Source organism: Centrocercus urophasianus, unplaced genomic scaffold (assembly GCF_019232065.1).
Source record: "Centrocercus urophasianus isolate 14NV4802_14NV808 unplaced genomic scaffold, USGS_Curo_1.0 seq_22, whole genome shotgun sequence".
NCBI lineage: Eukaryota > Metazoa > Chordata > Aves > Galliformes > Phasianidae > Centrocercus > Centrocercus urophasianus.
The window spans coordinates 4,698,177-4,720,126 of record NW_024884778.1 but is presented as its reverse complement, the minus strand read 5'-3'; the positions used below and the strand labels follow the sequence as shown (position 1 = coordinate 4,720,126).

The 21,950-nt window shown below is 38.6% G+C and overlaps 1 protein-coding gene across 3 annotated transcripts in view; it reads left to right on the top strand.

The window, feature by feature from the left end:
• TAFA1 (TAFA chemokine like family member 1) overlaps positions 1-21,261 on the top strand; it is a 289,154-nt gene extending 267,893 nt beyond the window's left edge. For all 3 annotated transcript variants that reach the window (XM_042823583.1, XM_042823582.1, XM_042823581.1), the window contains 2 exons: positions 17,167-17,291; positions 21,012-21,261. In XM_042823583.1, the coding sequence (XP_042679517.1) occupies positions 17,167-17,291; positions 21,012-21,029 (143 nt within the window). In that variant the 3' untranslated portion in view covers positions 21,030-21,261. The remainder of the gene's footprint in view (positions 1-17,166; positions 17,292-21,011) is intronic.
• The last annotated feature ends 689 nt before the right edge of the window (positions 21,262-21,950 follow it).

Here is a 21,950-nt window from a genome sequence, read left to right as displayed (position 1 = left end):
TATCCCTGTATCATTTTAGGAGATCTGTATCATTTTAGGAGAAAGTTATCCTCCACTTGCAGTTTAGCTTTCCTGACAAATGGTCAGATGGCATATGGAAAGCAGGCTTATTGTGAGCCACTGGTATTTAAGAAATTACGTAAGACAGTAATTCTAGTTATGACCAAAAGTAAATTATTAAATATTAATTAAAGGAAAAATAAATCCAGCTCTTTGTGAGCCAGAATGCAAGGAGTTTAGCTGAAGAATGTAATTTGTACATAACTGTTCAAATGAGATAAGTTGACTCTATACATAAATCATTTTCAACTCCGTCTTTGTTATTCAGTCTAAAGGGTTTTTCAGTAGCACTTTTGTGGAGTTTCTCAAAACTCTGTTTCTGCCAGCTTTGAAAAGACCTGCATCAGCTGAAGGGAAACTTCTGCTTCTGAGGGGGATTTTTGCCAATAATTTCATGGCCAATAGAACAAACAAAGAACAACTACAGAAAAGCTGTGTAAGATGCTGCAAGTGGGAAGTTCTTTAACTAGCATCACTGGAAATGCAATATGAGTATTGTAACCAATACCCATTTTCCTATATGCACATATCTTCCAACATTTTCAGCAAAATGAGCAGATTACAGTCTCTCTGTCTTGAATACTTAGTGCATTTTATAGAGACATGCTCAACATTCATATAATAATTTCTCTTCATCTTTGCTAGCCACCATCAGAGGGTGAATGCTTCTTTGCTTCTTCATTCTTTCCCTTCGTCTTCTCACATAGCCATAGCTGCATGCATGCATTTCAGACTTGTAATTTAAATGTCAAGTCTTCAGTCTTACTCCAGTTCACTCAGACCTTCTTTTGCATACAGCATGGCTGACTTCTCTTAGGTTTCTTAAAAAATGGTAGAAGATGCATCTATGGTTTTTTTTGATGGTTCCATCTGTTATTCTGTTCTTCCTGAACAAATATATAATACAGCATACTGCACTGAGAGATCAATCACACCTAATCCCTTTGGGTTATCGAATATATATATATTGTCTTTATGGTGCTGATCTGCCTCCCCTTTGCTTCACAATTTAGCAAAATCTTACTGAGCTACTGCTGTAGTTTAGCCTCTCTGCAATACAACCAGACATTTTTTGATGTGATCCTACAAAGGGAGATGAAGCTGCAAAGGTGTGTCCTTATTGCCCATCTCTTTCAGCATCCTGAAACAGAAACAAAATGGTACAGATAATGTATTATACTGTATATATATATAATCCATTTCACAGCTGTTTGTCAAGATTGCTGTTGTGGGTTTTTCCTCCTCCCCTCACTGTGTCTCCTAAATTCCACAGCTGGACCTACATGACTTGGTCTCAATGCTTGTCTGAATTAAAAATTACAATTTCTAAAAAAAAGAAGAAAAAAAAAAAAAAGCAGTAAAACCATAAAATATTTTCTCAATTTTTCTCCACCTGAAACTAATAGGAAATACAATGACTTTAAAAAAATAATTGTATATAGCTCCTTAGCTTTCAAAGAGTTTTCTTCTCAACAGTGATAATAAATACACATGTGTGCCTTTAGAGGTTTCTCTTGGGTCCAATTTATTTAGTCTTAGGGAAACTTGTTTTTATAGCTATATAAAAGGTTATGACCCTTCCCAAACAATTAATCAGAGCCTTTTTATTCAACTGCCTGCAGAAACTGGAAGGAAACTTTCCACTTCTCTCTGTCCCCAGCAAAGAAGACAAATATAACCCAATATTTTTCCCAAATATTTGGTATCCTTTCTGCCTATGTTTTCTGTAGCAGCCTGTAGGGATGGGAATACACTTTTGCTTCCATTGTTGCAGGATTACCATGTCAAGGCAGAGCTTGGAAACTGTTTGAAATTCTGGTGGAAGAAATACTAAGGGCAACTATGATGTCGTCATGACTTTGCTGTGCCTGAGCCTCCCCATTAACTATTGAAAGGAGCAGTCGAAAGCCATCCTAACTTGCCTATTTCTACCTGCTTTTTAAATGAGCAACTGCTAATACCATTTGACTAATTAATTTCTATTAAAATACGAAATCTGGAAGCAGCCACTGAAGAAAGCTCTGCTTTGCAGGAAACGTCCTCTCTGTGAGGCAGAGCTGGAGATGTCCCCATGAGCTCCTACTGCAGAGCTGAGATTTGGATGCTCCGTGGCACCAACTGAGCCTCTGAATGCACATGGGTTGAATATTCATTTTGTCCATTCTTCAGGGAAAAAAAAAGTAGTTTCAATGTAGAATACAAGAATAGCTCCGTTCATAAGCTGCAATGTGAGACAAGGCTCTGTCACTGGTGCCGTATCTGCATTTCTTAATAAGAAGCGAACAAAGCCAATGTATTACCACATATAAAAATGAGGAGAAAAGATATGCAGGGAGAGAAATTACCTTTTTGTCACGAAGTGATGTGGGTTGATTATAAGCATAGGTATTATTTCTCTTTGTTGTTCACCTCATTGTGCAGTGCAGGCGAAGAAGGGAGCAGCGCACACCTGCTGCATGGCTGGTTGAAATTAGGGTTTCAACATTTGGAACAGTGGATACTTAGGGTAAAACTTTCCCTGATTTGAGCTGTCATTAATCTTACATGCAGAGCCAGGCTTTTCATATTTCAAAATGTGTGGAAAGGCAGCTTTTTAATCTGAATTTGCTGCTGCTTTTTTTCCCCTCCGAGATTGGTTTCTCTTTGCATAAAATGCTGTGGTAGTTTCCATTTAAACAGAAACCTGAAATAAAATAGTTGAATATGAAACCTTTGCAGAGAGAAAGGAAAGAATTATCTTGAATTATTATTATTATTTTTTTTTTTAATTCCAAGAGGTAAAATCTTCAATGACAGCACGTCTGCCTGACAGAATTGGCATATATTTCAACTTCTGTTTCAAGCAATGGATTGTCTTAATTACAGCAAGAGGGCATATGCTCCTGGATGGGACCATAAGCTCAATTAATCTCACTAGTAATTCTCCATGCAATTCATATTAATATAAAACAGCACCCTGAAGTAAGTAGCCACATTAGAGCAGCTAGAGCTGGGTGAAGGTGGGAGGAAAAGGCAGAAGCTGCTGCGAGTCGCTGGCTCTCATCTCCTGCACCAGCCTGGGGAAGAGGCAGACCTGGGGCTGCTGCTGGGAACTGAGGCAGGAAAATGAGGGAACAAGAAAGAAAAATGTCAGGAAAAACAGGAGAAAAGGTGAGATGGATGTTAGTGCAGCAACCGAGAGGGCTTAAGGCCTGAGCTGCTGCTGAAAATACGTGAATGGCAGCAGCTCCAGGTAACAAAGTGTGTCTATCAAAAGTTTCTGGTGACCACAGGCAAACTTTTAAGTGGTTTGCATATCTCTCTGAGCACTGAGGTGATAACAGCTGGCTGCTCCTTATTTTGCTGGTCATTTATACAGCTCATTTTGTAAACCCTTCTCCGTGCTCCAGATCTCGAGAAAGGATTTTATTGAAATCCCAAACTGCTCACCATTTTGCAGAGCTCAGTCCGGATGCATAACATTAAGGCATCAGCAATGTGTGTCACTAGGGGAGCTATTTCTCCCACTATTCATCTTTGGCACTGGAAGTGTTTTGACACTTACTTATGGGTATTTGTGTGTGTGTGTGTGTAGGAATCCACTAGGCACATGCACACATAAGCACTCAAATGCACATACGTACAATTTACAATTAAGCACTGAGCATTAGCATTGCTCTGCTCCACCATTTCTTCTTATTTTGCTTTATTTAGCATAGATCAGCAGCGTAGGAAGCCTAGCAACCAATCAATTACCAAATTCCTTTTCAAAGGAAGGAAAAAGGAAGATTATGAAACTCATCAAACTAGCATAAATCACCATATCTTCACCACCTGAGGACCTGACCTGCTAACCATAGTTTCTTCCTCATAGAGGTAATTATTCTATTAAAATTAATAGTAAAATGAATACTGCTGTGAATGAATTACATAGGATAAGCATGAAATACTGTGATCTTTTCTGCTGTGAATTAGTAATTATTGTGTGCCTGGTGAAATTTGCGTACTTTCCTCTTCTTCCCTGGTATCAACCTTGGTTTATTTGCTACATTTCTCTCTGGAGTTGGAGATTACTAGTGCTTTCCTCTGGTGCAGCAAAGAGGAGGTGTTCCTAGAGTACAGTACACTTGGTTTTAAGATAGCAGAAGTTACAAGATAAGCATGGATTTATTTGATGTTTGAATTATCCGTGATCATCTTTCTAAATGTAGTGCTTATATAACCTTTTCCTTGTGCTTACATATATAAGGTGAGGGGAGAAAAACCATTCTGCCTTTTTTCCTTTCTACCCCTTGTTTTTGAGTTTGACTTTGTGATGTGACATTGAGTTCACCCTGCCTGGAGCAGGGAGGGCAGTCAGTATCTTCAAGGGATGGCACTCAGAGTAAGAGAGACTTGGGCTCGTGTGGGGGCTCAGAGACCTACCATGGCTTTGTTTTGACATTTGTGCTCACCTGCGTGCACTGAGGTAGTGACATGGAAAGCTTAAAGTTGACTTTGAGGAGGGTAAACGATAGCAGGACAAAAGATTACCCTTCCCAGACATGTATTGAAAGATATGCTTCAATAAGTAATTGCTATTGTTGGCTCAACTAGTAGATGGAGCGAATCAATAGTTTTCAGGTGCTGTATGGGTGTAGTGCAGAAGTAGAGCATCAAGCCCAGTCTAGCTTCTGAGAACTGGAGAGAGAGCCCAACACTGGCAAAGAAGTTCTGCCTTCCAGCTACTGCTGCACTGGGATCTGAGCTCAGCTCAGCACTGTGGGCTTCTTGCATCAGGATTAACTAAATCCCCAAAACCTAGCAGAAAGGGACAGATGGGAGACAGAGTGAGGGCTGTTTTCCTTTGGCCAGCACTAGTCTGAATCTGAAATCCTTGTGGATGTCCTACAAGAGCCACGCGCTCAATGTGGTTTCAGAGACAGAAGAAGAAAATTACTGGGCAGCTTGGGAAGGTCCTAGCTGGTTGGCTTCCTGTCAAGTAATTGCTTTTGTTAATAGGATTTTATTGCTATTGACTATAGTAAGATGGTTGCAAGCTGGCTTAGATAGATTAAGTTTGAATAAATAATGACCTGATGATGTAATAAAGGTAGACGTGTTCTATGGAGTTAAAATCTTGTTCTTTCTTGAGAATTGTTTGCAACCACAATTACTCAAAAAAACTCAAAAAAACTCAAAAAAAAAAAAAAAAAAAAAAAAAAGAAAAACAAACCCACACACTTAATGCTTAATTAATACAGTGTATTTTGTTTCTTTGAATAAATCTTGATCTTGATAATCCTCTGGCTTATAGAAAACCCTTCTCTTGTTCTTCCTACAATAGTCTGTGCAATGCAAATAGCTTAACCATGTAACCAGACTAATAGAAGCCCTTTTTCACCCCAAGAAGGCAAGTTTCAACAACTTAGAAAAAGGTCATATCAACTTTAAATGCAAGGCACTATTTTTAATTAATGCGGTCTATCTGTAGCTACTCGCACCTGAACAGTCCTTTCTGAAAATTACATTCGTTTTGTGAATATAAACAGTTATTAAAACTCATGTATTAATTATTTAAATGAGGTTATAAATATTTGAGGAAGCCCATGCAAAAGGCACTCACAATAAATTATCATATTCTGCCTTTATTGAAAGTTAAATTGCGAAACTCTGAAGATAGCTGTTGCAACAAAGACATTTCTGCTGCCTGCCATCACAAGGGCCAGGGTAAGAGCATTACCTCCAGGTAGCATCAAATAAAGGAACAATACCTGGAGTTTAAATGGAAATGTCAACACTTCAGTCTTAGAGTGGTAGTAATAAATGTGGCACACAATCACAAATGAGAGTTTTTAATTACTTGTACTCACTGTTTTCTTGGAGGAGCCATTGTTGTCCAGCCTTGACTTAGAGATCACTGGTGTGGAGACTGAATTAATGAGCAGAAGAGGAGATAGGGGTACAGGGGAGAAGCCTGGAGTAATTGAAACAAGGTCAACTGAATGAGTGAGAGGTCAGACACTGTAAGTGCAGGAAAGAACATCAATCTCACCACTGTATGGTAGATAGCTCCATTGCAGCTTTCAGGTATTCTTATCTGAGGGGATGGAAAATACAGAAGAGGGAAAAAAAAAAAAAAAAAAAAAAAAGCCAGCAACCTAATTGCCACATTGAGAGATTCACTAGCAAATTATATTTTTATATTTCCTATTCAGTTATAAGAATTTGTGAAGGTGACTGTTTAGAGAGAAAACCAACTATTTCAACCTTGAATAGTTTAAAAATCAACAAGAAGTATTCCAAAACTTCACCTAAAACAGATTCCTGTTTTGTTTGTTAGTCACTATTGCACTTTTGTTTAGCTTTTCACCTTTGGAGGGCTTCTGCTTGCAGACATTTTGCAGCTGGCAGAGCTGAACACATTCTGCAAATTATTTCATGCTAATTCATGCTCAAATTTGTAAAAAGTACTGGTGCTGGGCATGCTCAGGCTCCATTTACATGCACTGTGTATAAGCATTAATGAAATCAAGTAGAATAAGGATAGATGTTTGTGAAAAATAAAGCATTAAACTTGTATTTATGATGATGACAAAAAAAGCTTGTGGCTTTCTAGCTAAGCATCATCTGACAAGAGTATGCAGGAGATTCCTGGAGTATGTGGAGTCCCACACTCACAGCTCCTTCCCTCTGGTTATTTTTTCAAGAATGCATCTTGTGTATTACAAATATAGGAGATAATGATCCTTGCATAAATTCACCCCAAGGAAAACAGAGTATGGTCATCACATAAATTATCTGTAGCGAGGAGTGAGTTAGAAGTGCATTCCAGGGACTCTTCCAAGGTTAAAATGACACCACCACCACCATTGTAATGGTAGGGAATTATAATCTTTTAAAATAATGTAATTTAGAGTTACATTGAATGGAGGTAAAAAGACACGAGCTGTGCCAGTAGTGTGACGGCCAGGAAATTTCAAGTGCCCATTCCCGGAGTTCTCATCTCTGTAAAATGCTTCAGAATAAATAAGTATTATGAGCATTGAAGGAAAACATAATTTCAAAGAAAAGCTTGTCAGTTAAGGTCAGTTTAATATCCGCTCATGAACTACGCTGTTTTTACGTCTTGCTGGAAAGTTTTTATGATTTAGTTACTTCTCTTATTCAAGCATACTGAAACATAATTAAGCTATGATATAAGCTACAAAGTATTGTGTGCTCAATTCATCAATTTTTCTTCAGTCTCACAGTTCTTGTTCTGATTGCACTGGCATTGTTGAGATGAAATATCTCCAAATCTATCGTGTCAAGATTATGCATGATGTAATTTGTAATAGTAGCTAGGGATTTGTTTACAAAAAACAAATGTTCCTTTAATCTTTAATACAAAATTAGACTTGTCTTACATTGCAGAACAAAGAGATTTGCATGAATACAGCACTTTTAATAAATGAGTAATTACCTTGTGGAGTGGCAGTTGGCTCATTTAATGTAACCTTTGAAAACAGCTTTTTCCATTCAGAATTTAAACAATGCCCTTCTGAGAGTTGGCCTGGGGAGGTTTAGGGGCTCTACGGGTCTATAATTTATACCACAGCATCCCCCATTTCACAGAAAAGAATTTGGACCATGTCTTCCCTTCACAGTAGAATTGCAAGTTACCTAAGTTACATCAAAGAAATTTGCAGGCTCTGCCTGTTGGTACCGCCATGAATGAAGTTGTACACCATGTGTAAGTCCACAGTAAAACTGCTTTTGTTTATCATTGAAATTGACTCACTCATATCCTGAAAGCATGGGCACCTGACCCTAGTTTATAGCGTGAGTTTGTGGGTTGGTGTAAGTTCAAATAACACCAGCTCTACTCTAATCCAGTCCATTATAAACATATTTTTGTGACTGCAATGGCCTGAAAATTACCAGTGAGTACAGGAAAAACTAAAGGGATGCTCCCATTCTTTCCTTGAGGATTCCTGTTCTTTCCTTCGGGGTCACCCATGGGATTACATCTGTATGGCTTTGATCCACAACTTTACCTTGAAAATCAGCCAGTAACACACCAACAGGAAACTAATAAAGGCTGCTTAAGTGTCCTGGCAAAGAGTTCTATGCATTTTTTAATAAGTTGCAAGACACAACAGGCAGAATATTTGGGTGTAAAGAGTATAGACCAAGAATTTATTAGGAGGCTTTAGGTCAAGAGCAGATGAACTTCAATTAACAAAGAAGTTTCAATCACCAGTTAGGCAGCTTTCCTGCAATTAGAAAGACAAAAGTCACATGCTAGATGGGTATTTTAGCATGACTGCACTGACTGATGCTTGCACTGCAGAGGACAAGTAGGGCCTTTGGGAACCATGTCCTGCTACCATGCTGATGCCAGCTCATGGCTGCTCACACTCTAGCCCCATTGGGGTTAGAGTCCCCACACTCTAACCCCAACCCATGGTAGGGTCAGCCTGTGCAGAAGGATGAGAAGGATGAGATCTTAGGCACAACTAAATCACTGAAGCAATAGCTGAAATTCATTTTTAATTGCACTCATCAATATATTGTTAGATCTGCCAACATCTCTCAACCCAGCAAGAGATCTGGTCCAACAGTGATCCTTTTAGGACTTCCAATTCGTATAAAGACCTCAAATTATGGGGTGATTTGATTCAGGAATTTTCTAGCTTGGATTGTTAAACTCTTCCACTCCTTTTTAGGAGAAGAGTAGAAAATGGTTTAATGTACTTCACACTTTTTTTTAAGCAGTCTCTTTCTCAAAAATTCCTTGAAATCCAGATTATAGGAGAAACATCAACCCTTTCCCTACTCTCATGCTATCTGGCCATTATGCTTTTTGTTTTTTCTTTTTTTTTTCTTTTTTTTTTTTCTTTTTTTTTTCTTCCTTTTGCCATTTCTCTTATCCTCACACACTTTTTTCACCAGCACGACAACCCTCTCAGATACAGAAAGAGATTCTGTATCCCCAGATATGTCAGCACTTTCAGAGTTTAGGGGTTCATCCTTCTGGGCAATAGAGCAAAACATAATTAGGATTCGATGTGACATATATTTATACATACATACATATATTTGTGTGTGTGTGTGATATAATTACAATATAATTAAAAAGAAAATAATAATCATTTTTCCCTGGAAAAGACATACGCAAAGTTTAAAATAAAGTATTTTTCATTGATTAGAGGCACATAATTACTTTGCATGTTATCAATTTCCAGAAATTCAATGGAAGTTATTTTTTTGTGTGTTTATTTGTTTAGAGGAATCTTACACACAGAGTGGAAACAGCTTGAGTTAAATACTTCTAGGAGCACACCAGATCTTAATTTCATAACTGATAACCATCCAATGCATTATGCATGTTTTGTTATGCCTAATGAATGCATTACATTTATATAATTTATTCATTTCCAATGTTCTTTCATGGCTTTACTGCTAAGCCACATTTCTGGCACTTCATTCAGACAAAAATTTCATTATAGATTTTACTCTTAGGACCACATCTTGCAGCTTTTCCTTTCCACTTCACTAAACCCAAGGATGCAGGGAATTCACATTTGAGCAAACATCGGGTTTGACAAACACCAGATTTGGTTCAAAAGCCCACGACTATGAAGGAGGACCTTTTTTTTTTTTTTTTTTTTTTTTTTTTTTTTTCCCTTCTTCTCTCTCTCCAGTAAGTATTGGTTCAGACCCTAAACATGGATCATTGGTTTCTAATGGAAAGACTATAATTGCTCCTCTTGGGCACTCAGTACCACAGGCACAAAGGACAAAGTCACAGCAATCATATCTCTGGTTCAACATTGCCATTTCCTGGCATTAGCAGCCGTGTGAGCAACCATTTGCACAGCAGAGGCAGGGCCATGACAGTTCACAGCAATATGTGCATATATGTACATAACCAGAGGCATAGCAGTGCAAGGCCACACGGCGGCCTCCAAGTATCCCCGTCATCTTCATCTCACAACTGGGATCTCCTCACTCTTCATTTTGACTCATCCCTTTGCTCTATTATTACTAATGAAAAATTAACATTGCAGGGAGGCATTTTTCTCCTTTGACAGCATGCCAGTCCTCAGCCCTGATCTGAAAAGTGTGAATATTTATAAGCGGCTTCCTATTGTCTCTCCAAAAATGTGTAATTATGCTGCAGTTCATAGGCGTTTCATTAAATATATAACAATAAGATTAAGCATTCACTAGGCTACTGAGAAGCAGTTCAAATAGGATATAAATAACACTGCTAAACTGCACAAATATTTTATCAGCATGCTCTCAGCTTTGTCCTGCAGCAAGGTTCAGCTTCAGTTCCAAACTTAGTGGTAACTGCAACAAGGGATCTCCCTGACCTACAGATCAGTTTTCCTCATGTAGTTTGGGAGTGGATCCTCAGTCCTATGCATGTCTTCCAGCTCTTGGCATGCAGGAGTTTTGTGTTTTCATTAGTCTCATTAGCACTCATTGACAGCTGGTTGCTCTGAAGCGACTCACACCCTTTGCAGCGAGGTTATATTAATCACTGATAAGCTTACATGCTTAAAACTATAAATAAAGGTAGGTGGATCCATACTTGCATTAGATGCATGATACTGTGCATGAGGTTAAGAATCCCCAATACAAACACTTGTGAGAGCACCTACGTGAAACAAATTTTACTTCCTGAAATCTAAAAGCCAAAGGTTCAGCGCTATATCTGTCAGATTTACTTCATTCAGAAGATGTCATACAAATTATACTTCTCTCCTTACAACCTGGATGTATTTATACCTAGCTGACAAAAGAGTTTTTCCCTCTAAACAGCTGCACTCATTTTCTAAGTACTCAGAGGAGTTGAGTGCTGTCATTATTAATGCACTCATGGAAGTGAAGATGCACATTTACTCACCATGAAGGTGCCACCCATGAGAGACTGCAGTCCTGCGTCTGTTACAGATGCCTCTTGGCCATATGTTCAAGCAGCATTCATCTCCAAAGGTGCAAAGAGGGGCACGTAGATAAAAATGACAGAGCTGCAGCATCCAACCTTTCCAAACTGAGCAGCATGAGGGCTAGAAATTCTCTTGCAAACTCTGAGCTATTTTGGTTGAAATCTTCTCTTTACCGGAGTGTCTCTATGCAGCAGAAAGTAATGCACATGCTTAAAAACCTCCTGGCAGCAGATGGACATCACAGAATTTTAATGTTATTCTTGGTTACCATAGTATCTGAAGTATCTCATTATTGCCTGGGACACCTTTCTAAATGTGCAAATGAGGAAAAAAAAAGAAGGGTTGGTCCCAAAGTGCTACAATACAGCATCGAAACTCAACAGGTTAATAAATACAGAAAGGAACACATAGGGAAACAGTGCAAAACTATCTCTTCAAGTAAATAATATTGCAGATGAAAAACTGAGACAGCAACAGGATGATTTAACTGTAATAATAGAAGAAGTCAGAAGCAGAGCTAGCATTAAAGGAGCCTCAGGAGTTTCTGGTTCCCAGACCATTAGCCAACACTGTCTCTGTTAGACACATTGTTGTGAGAGAAGCATACAACACGCTCGTGTTATTTTTTCCAATTTACCTACCAGTATGCCAACTATTAGAAAATGGCAGTGTAAGTGTTTTTTCACTACTGAGTCTTCTCCCGCTGTCGAATTTTTGCTGGCTTATGCAGATCTTAAATGGAAATTGTTCAGGGATTCTCTGCATCTAATCTACCCTTTCATATTTTATGGGTGTATTTTAATGCAGCCCACAGAGTTCTTTAGACACATATTACACCCTTAAAAAATATCTTGCTCTGGCCGCTGAATACATTACAATGAAAAAGCAAAAAATTCTGGATGGAAAGGGAAAAATGTAAAAACCTCAAATCCTCTATAAAAGAATTAATAAGGCATTGTTTAACAACCTGGGGGGTGGAATGGGAAGTTCTAGAAGAAAGAATTATTATTATTTTTAAACATCTACTACAATTAAAACATTAAATTAACTTCACAAGACCAGCTCTATGGTAATTAGGAATAAGACACATCGCTTGCCTCACTGGTGACACTGTTTTAAACTGGAGAAATGTCAGTTTTCCCAGTGTTATTAGAGGTCTGGTATCAAAGTCTGCAAAGTATTACATTGAGTGAGTATTAGATTGATGCTCCTAAAATGGAGTGAGATTGAATTAAAGCAGATTGATGGACTCCCGGTAGGAAAAATTCTGTATTTCTCCTAGACAATATTATTCAACCTGAAATTTTTCAGTTTTGGATTTATATTCTTTAACTTATCAGACTGCTGGTTTACAGCTCCCAGAGTAAATGGTACCTTGCTCTGTTTATGAAATACATAACCCTTCAAATGACATGTTCTTTCTCTCTAGCTTTCTCACCCTCCTAGTGTTCCCTTCCCTGTAATTCATTCTGCACCCCATGACATCCCAGTAAAATAGGAGAAACGACATCTCATTCAACTCTCTAAGATTTTGTTTTCTAAAGTATATGAGCACAGGGTACAGATACAAACAGTTCTATTCTTGCTTATATCAGATTTCTTTTTCTTAAAGGCAAAAAAAAGGCCTCGAAGATTTTACCTCAGTGCTATATCTATTGCCAAAAGTCTCCATCAGTACACGAGTCTCTCACAGGGAGTTTGAACTTTCCTTTAATCTAATCCATTTAGAAAATGACTCACAATTTATTGAATAAAGTGGAGAAAATTGATATCTTTTCATTAGACTGACAAAGTCTTTTTCACTGCTGGCATCTGTGAAATGTGTTCGCTATTTAAATTTTATTTATATCAATCTTCTCTGGTAGAAACTAGATTAAATGGAATGCTTTACACTTACAGTAAAAACCTCCCCATCCCCAATGAGTGTCATACTGGCTCTGCAAGCCATCTCTGCTCATTATTCCTTGGATACCTATGATCAGGAGGAAGCACAATCTAATATCTCTCTTCCTTTGTATTCTATCTGTAAATAACCCAAATGCGTCTACTTTATCACAGGCAAAAAGAGATAGCGGCTGTGGCTTTCTAATGGCAAATGCAGAAGTAATCTTGGAACACTTTCATACATAACATGCTTCTTCTGAGCTGCTGAAAGAATGCATGATGAGACTTTGCTCTGTTTCCATACTTCAGGGCTTTCCACAAGCATGAATTTTAAGTTATATATAACAATATGCCAATACAGAGTCATTATGTTAAATACGTCTTTATCCTCATCGTCATACATGCTTTGTCACATCGTTAAAACTATTTCCTATTAAAGATGTAAAAAAGTTAAATGAGCGTTGCATGCACCAAGAAAGGATTTGCACTTTGCTTTAAAGGGCTCAGTAGCTGCAATTTAATGCAAGAATTTGAAGACTGGAAAAGGTGAAAACAAGTTTAGGAGTTTCAGCAAGTAAGGAAGTTCTAATCAGATGCACTGTGCATTGACTTTAAATATCATTTGAATCAAGAGGAAGGTAGTTGAACGTCTAACAGCTCCATGTTGATTTGATTTTGTAGATGTAGGTGTTTGAGGGAGTGCAAGTGTGTTTCTACTGCATCACTATAATAGAACAATTTGTCTCTGATATTCAAGGGAAAAACATCTCCAGCCAGTGCTCTTCATGTACCCAACTTCTGTGCTCCAGATAGTGCACAAGGAGACAAAAAGCCATCATTGCATGCTGAAGCCCATTGAGTTCAGTCTAAACTAAGTTCCCTACAGCCAGCTAGGGCTTTGGGTGCTGTGTTTGGGAACAAATTTCAAAATGCAGTCGGGTCGTGTAAGCATTAACAAACATAAGCTATGGTCTTGCTCTTTGTCTATACACAGTCAGATTATCAAATCTTTTATCTGTTGTTTTATTCCACTGATGGTTCACGTGATTAGAAAATGACATTTCAAGCAAGTGCTTTTTTGCCTGCTAATTCATGCAGACTAAAGCCAACCAAAGTTAAACATTTTGCTACAAAAAAAAATTAAAAAATCTATAGCTTTATAAAGGTGGTAAAAGTCCAGAGTGAATTGAAGTGGAAAAAAAATTTTTTTGAAGAAAGTTCCCTTTCTCCCCAGCTCCATTAGTTATGTGCTCAGAGTTTAATATTCTCATAAAAGATGTGTCTTATTGAAAAGAACTCAGATAGAAGCAATCTCTTATTTACACTAGCAGGAGCTGGGGAAAAATATCACAAACGAAGCAGGAGCCGTCAAGCCTCTTTTAAATCACATCCCCTTTCTCTCCCTGTGGCTGAGGGTGTCTGTCTCAGTCAAATCAGCCTTGCATGAAAAAAAAAAATAAAAAATCTTCACTTTGTGTATTCCCCAGTGAGAGAGAACGCAGTGAAAGCTGCTCCAAAATGTTACAGCTGTCTCATTCAGCGTTATGCAGGCACTCACAGCAGTGACTATGGGGAGCCTGTAATTCTCACCTGGGTTTAGCACCTCAGGTTCAGAGAGGAACTCAGGTTCCTCCTGATCCTGGAGCTCTCCAATATAAACCACCCCAAGGGAAAGCACCTTAATTTCAACAGTTCTCTCACACAGCTGCCACAGCACACGTCAAAGCGACATCACCTAAACAATGAACCTGGATTGTGGTCTCCAGACCCTTTCCCTATACAAGTGTACTTAAGTTCAAACACAGCCAACTGTGCTTCATTTTGAAGCTTTTGCCTTGTCCTTTGAACAGAGCTGCAGGTGTAAAACTTTGAAATTGAGCAGACCTCAAAGGATCAGCAGTGCCCAGGAAAGATAGCTGGTCCTGGAGATTCAAAGGCTCTTAATAGAAGTGGAGAACTGTAAACACAAGACTCAAAGGAAATAACTTTCATCAGGCTCTGGATGCCCCTGCCACAGCATGGGGCTGAGGACAAGACAGTAGGGGGCTTTGTAGTGCTTCAGACTTACAAAGACTGCATCCACCTATACATGAGAGACAAATAGGTGCTCTTCATCTAAAAGACCTTAGTTTCCCCTTTACAAAAAAACAAAACAAAACAACAAAAAAAAACCACCACCTTTTCCTCAGCCCACCTGTACTGATAAGGGACCAGGAATGAGGGCTACTGGTGACTGCAATTGCACTATGATCACACAAAAAATGGACACATACACTAAAAGCTGCATGTTGACAGATGAAAGGGTTGACATCACAGTTCAGCATTCACTTTGTGTTTGACTTTTTTCGGTGTCAATACCCAAATACTTGAGCTGTTTTGAGGAACAACATCAATGAGTAGCTAAGACCATTTTAATTGCAATAAACAGCATTGTTTTCCCATGCTCCCCTTAGCTTATATTAAATCATATCACTGTCTTGCATTGCAGGCTCCCTGTGCTGGTACATTTCGTGTTGTGAATTTTAGCACCTAGCATCTTAGGATCCTTCTCCATGGTTACTTATTGCTAAAGCATTAACACTAACAAATAAATACGATCATCACTTTTGATTCCATGTCATCAGATTGTCCTCACGCACTCTGAGGATGCCCAGCTCAGATGCTTGCAGTGAAGGGCATTTAGCAGGACACGATCTGCAGTTTGCCCATTGCACAATGTATTATTAGAGTGCAGATTCACCACCATGTGCCTTTTCACACATAGCAAAGAGAGATTCTTTTCTCCACTGTTAGTAGCATTAACGATACCCTTCAGAAAGTGATGTGTGAATAGCATAATTACATTGCCTTGCAAGCTCAGGTGTAAAGTCTTTTGTGTGTGCAGTACACATGGAGAAATGGTATATTGCATGATATAAATGAGATACAAGCTGTGAGAAAAAATAGGAGAGAGGAAACAGCTTAACTCATTTGTTCCGAACTTGCTGACCTCTTCTTTAAGACCAAAGGAGTTTTTTCACACCAAGATGTTTACTCCCTGGGTTTTGAGTAAATTCTGTGTGTGAGAAATGTGTTCTTATTGGGACAGCTATTCAGCTTGTGGACAAAGATCTCCTACAGCTTCACTTCTGTACCTGTGAATTGAGGTGATAGATATAACGAGCAGCACATGTCTTTGAGCATTTCCTTTAGACTTTGCAAGCATAAAAAGATTTTCGCTAGATAAAAAATAAATCAATAATTTAATTATAAGTTCTGGGATGCACTTAAATCAGTACATGCACAAAAGGGCATTTTCCAGAGTTGGTGTGACACGACTCACGCTACTGCATCAAAGGAATTACATAAGCTTGAAGAAGTTATGAGGGGAGAGAGAAAATAGTTAAGGCTCTGAGTGTAGGAGAATCCTTAGCAGTTAGACTTCAGCAGTGCAACCAAGAAATTAATTCTTGCCAGGGAAAACAAGCCACAAACAGAGCCACTCAATCCTCAATTAGCTGCAATTTGCAAGATCAGCTAAAGTTTACCAAAATCCCCAGACAAAAATTGTCATTAAGATACAGCTAAGGTTATAAGAAGATACCAATTCCCAGGCAAAAAAAAAAACTTCCATTAAGATACCCTCAAGGTTGTAAACATTCATGCCAATTAAACTCAAACAAGACTCAAACTCTACAATTTACTTTGAATGCTAAATGCTTGGAAATTAAAGGCAACTGCTAGTGACCATACGGTTTCCATAAAAGTCTTAATCACATTTCAACAAAAAGAACTTATGCAATTCAGTATTACCTTACCTTCTATTTCCAGTTGAGTCGTGGTACTCCTTACAGCAGGATATTGCAGAAGATAAAAGGCTGCGTGGGTTCACACAATTAGGCACAGGTGTGGGGGAGAAAAGGCCAGCTGTGGGTACTCAAGGCAAATCAGGTACAGCTGATTTTGGAGATCCTCAAACCACAAATCCTGAAGACCTGTAGAATTTCTATTTCAACTCTTTTTTATGTATTTATAAAGACCAGACTGGCTACTCAGAGTGAAGGGCTGTTAGGCTGGCTGGTTTTTTTTTTTGTTCTGAAATAGTATTGCTATCATCACAGTATCCCAGTAGACTAGATCTCGTGTATAAGAAAGCTATGGCAAGAAATGCACTGTTTTGGATGGACAGTATTTGATGAAAAGCTAGTACAAATGTAAATTCCTTGCAACTAAACCTGAGATGAAAGGTTTCATCTCTTAAATACAGTGTTGGCTTCTTGAGGTATTATTTACTATTCTTTTCATTACAACATAACAATGGATATTGTCTTTCTTCCTTTAGCTTCAATAGTGATTGGGAAATGGTGGTGTGAGATGGAGCCCTGCCTAGAAGGAGAGGAATGTAAGACATTGCCTGATAATTCTGGATGGATGTGTGCGACCGGCAATAAAATCAAGACCACCAGAGTAAGTTGTCTTTCTGTCCGTAGCTGTGAGTTTTTAATAGGGATGAGAGTCAACAACTGTACCTCAACCACATCATTTCCAGCATCACATCTGCTGTAAATATCCCAAAGTTTGCTGCACACCTCCCAAGCCAGCCAGTGCTTCTGGCTACAGCTTAGTGAGATACAGACGCAGATGGAGAAAGTAGAATGTCAAATGGCTGAGCTTCTCCCATTATGAAATTACCTCTGAAGAAAAAAAAAAAGAAGTCTCTTTCAAAAGTATATATATTTTTTTACATTAACCAAATATTTCATAAATATTTTCATAAAGCTGCCATCTATACCTGTATTCAGCAATTTTAATTAGATTGTTTTCATACCGCAGTTGAATTTTTTTATGCAGATTGTCAACTCAAAACATTTTTTTTTTACGAATGAATGCATCTTAATTTTCAGTGAAGTGAAAAATACCTTCTGAAACCTGTTAAGTGGAAGAAGCAAAATACTCAATAATTTTTTCTTTTTTATTAAAAAGCACAGCATGCCCATACCTGGATTCTAACTCACAGAAAGTTCACAGTCATCGTTTTCTGGCTTCTCCCTTTTCTTGTGATCCCAACTCTGGTCATTTTTAATGTCTTCCATGCCTTTCACTGAAGGGGATCTTTCTCCAGCTGATCAGCATGGCTCCTGAATTCTTTTCTTTGCCTCCATGTGATTTATCCCAGGAAGAATGATTTGTATAGCAGCCTCATCTTCTCCTGGCATGGCTATTTGCACCATCACTTAAAGTTATGCTGCTTCTTTTTATTCTTACAACCGAAAAACAAAAAACCCAACAAACCACTGTACGACCTTTTCAATGAGACAACAGCTTTCTTGCTAAATTAGGAATTTAAAATGGAAAAAAGGGATATTAAAGAAGTAATGAACAGTATGAAGAACTACATTGTACTTTTCTATTTAAATTACAGTAATATAGTAGCTCTGTAGTCTCTCTGCAAGTTACATAATTTAGGTTCTGTGAACTTATCCTACCCTTAACTCTCCCAACCATCATCATATAAGCTCGTTTTAGGCAAGTCTGCATCTAGAAGTGATTGCTAGAAATTTAGCAGCTTCATTAATATGCAGATGTATGGCCCAATCTATTCAGTATGCATTATTGTATTTCATTTAAATTAAATACTTACAGAGTGAGTGCTCATAGCTGAAGAAATATTTCTGTCATTTACCCACAGGAGTTATTTTAATTAGCTTGTGAGGGAAGTACCTTATGGTACTGCTTCCAGTAGAATTTTGCTTTGTTGCTTTTAAGTATCATTACAGAGCCCAACTGACAAAGGCAACATGACATGATGATTTTAGCAACTGTCTCTTGCAGTTTCCAAGTAAAAACTCTACTTTATAATCCCTGAAACTTTGCTTGAGTCTGTACTTCTGTGTCAAGTCTAGCAACATAAATATAAACTAATGGAAGCAATCAGATCCTGAAACAGGCATTTTTTTTCTTTGTTTTGTCATTTCAGATGGCATCAGAGAAAGAGATTACACTATAATCTGCACTGACCCCAATCTGGGCTGCAAGATTGGGCCATGTGTGTCTAATTTATGTAGTTAAGGAAGCTAAGAAAGCAGAAGCAGCAACACAAATCACTCAACATCCTAGATATATCTGTGGTGATTAGCCAGAAAAGCTAGAGCAAGTCACCACAGGCTGTAAACTATTTTAATGAAGGCTTTTCCTTACACAAAATACATTTATGTTAGGCTGCTACTGTCCTGACAAGGGAAACATTCAGGTTTATGACTCACAGTATTAAAAAAACCTATTTATGTTATCTTTGAGGCCTGCAGTGTATCACATATAAGCACGTGTATGTTTGTATGTGTATATATAGTGTGTGCAGTTTCACAGTGTATTACTTCATACTTTGTTCTCAGGAGTGATTAATAAGTAATTAGTGTCAGAAGGTGGACAGCAAATCCAGTGAAGACTTTACTAGCATGGCCTCCACCCCTTCTTTTTCATGTATTTATTCCTGGGCTCAGTCCTTTAGTACAGCTCACTAATTAAGTTGTTAAAGTCAAAGATATAGAGCTCACACCCTCTGTAAATTGATCTGTTTTCTATTGCTAGTTAGAGCAGGTGACAAACACTGGAAAGAAATCATTTTGTAATTCAATTTTTGGGCCAGTTTCAACTCTTTTTGAGTCCCTGTTCACTCCTATTTTTTTTAATTTATTTTTCTGAAGAATGTAAATTTCCAAGCTTTCTTTGAAAATGTGGTGGGTTACTTTTGGAATAGTACCAGGACCTGGTTGGAAATTACACCGTGACATTTCAGGAGAGCAATCAGGACAGGGAGGAGAGGAACACATGGTCTCAGCCCTGACGCTGGGAGATGGTGCACCAAGCAGACAATAAACACCACTGAGAACCAGACTTGTTGATAAACACAAAACCACAAATCCCAACCTCAGGCTACTGTCTACACCTGACCTTCAGGGCACCGCTTTGCAGGGTCCCTAAGGGCTCTCCTCTCAGGGCTTTGTGCCGCCCTGTGTGCACTGCCAAATGCTCTTCAGTAATCTGCACTAATAGCACCTGGCATTCACATAGCAGCCCTCTGAGTACTTCAGCAAGCTGTTTTTCTGCTGATCCCGTGGAGAATGGAAATTCAGCACTTGGGAACTGGCACAGCAGCTCCGCTTGGAGCAGCTCTCTAGCTTCACAGCCTGCACCCTCCATTGCAGCCCATTGGTTTATAGCACACGTTTTGCCATTGGAGAAATGTATTTTTACAGTGACCTGAACAGCACATTTCACAGCAGTTTTGGCTCATCTCATGCTGCAGCAAATGGCACCTGAAGTGCTGGTGGCCCCTTGGCACTCCCTGCTCCTTCACCAACCATGCACATACATTTAGCAGGACAGGGATGCATGCATCCCTAGGAAAGATAATCCCACTTGTCAGCAGCAAACCGGGAGAGCGGAGTAAGGCAACAGGAAAAGAAAAGAAATGGGAAATGAAACAAATTGTTTTTGTTTTGCTTTTTTCTTTTTTCCCTAATTTGTCCAACTAGATTAATACCAGATGCGTTTTAATAATGTCACACTGCATTTTTCTTTAAAGAAAAATAGAAGAAACCCCTCTATTTTTGCAATAACTGTCTATGTAATTAGAGGCCAATTCAAAGCAGTAGAGCGCAAAATAGCAAATATCTCTTGCTATGAGACTTACCGTGGCATTTGATGGTTTCAGCTGGTGCTTAGCTGACAACTTTTATCCCTAATTTAATGCACAGTCCAGCTCATATTCAAGTCACCTGGCTTTTCCTTGATGATCTAGCAAAGCGTTGGACCCCCTTCTGCTATTCATCTAGATGTATCAGGTGCAGTGTTTGTCATGGAGAGAGATGATTCCATGGACTGTGATGTTATATGCAGGTGGATTTATCTCACCTGAGGTGAGCAGATGAACTCAAGACTGAGTTATGGGTTCTCTCTCATACCCAGCCCCTGTAAGTGAGCTGGTGGACCCATCCACAAGTCCTTCCTTGCAGCAGCTAGGAGAAGGTAGACAGCTTTTGGACTCATGCCCAAAGCGACGCAAAACATAAAACTGAGATTTGAGCTCAGCAATACAATGAGCAGGGCAACACACCAAAAAGCCTAGCTCTTTTTCCCTCCCTTAACATTTTTAACATAACTGACTCTCACACTTTCACCCTGCAGATCCACCCAAGGACCTAACAGAGCCTGCATGGAGGCAGTGAACGCCCAGCTGATTTATGAGGACAAAGTATCGAAAGTTGAAAACCATCTCAGCATTTACAAGCCAAATGGATTTCTTATTTGCACTCTGACTGTTTACCAGATGACAACAGTGGCTTTACTGTGTGAAAGAGAGCATTCTGCGGAAATAATGCCCCTGGTTTTTGACAGCTGAAAAGAAAAACGAAGAAAAATGGTTCCTTTGCTAAAGTTTCTGAGATTACAAAGTACAAACAACAGTATAAGTTTGGATCTACAATTTACTTTATACCATTTAAAGTATATATATAGAAATATATATATATTAATATATGATATTTTGAAATAAAAGCCTCACTCTTCAAGAAATTAAATAGTACCACACTTTGCTGCAGCTGCTGTAATTTTTTTTCTTTATTGTAATGGTCTGGAAGATCCCTACCTGTTTCAGAGAGAAACGTGGCAGTGAAGAGGCAAAGCAAACCTGCTGCAGTACAAGGACGTCTAAGAGTTACACGGATCCTACTGATATGACATCCAGAGCTCCCCGTTCCCTTCGGCAGAATTTTGAGGGCATTTCATTGTTTCACTTTGTGTTCTGGAGGCTTTTCCCCTTGTGCAATACTAGCATGCTGGCTTTGCTTCATAAACATACTTGATACTCAATTGATATATAACAATGATAATTCTATCCTCTTCCAAGAAAATATTTTTAGAGCTGTTAGATATTCCGTGGAGAAGAAATGGACAACTGCTGAGTGAAGTACAGTATGTATTAAAAGTTTATTTGGCAGAGTTTGGTAGACTGTGAGCTCCCTTCTTATTAAAGATGTACCGTATGTACAATGTCTTCAGACTTTGTATAGCTCGTAGAGACTACAGTAAAGTCCCAATAACCAACTCCAAAGCTTTGAGTTGTTG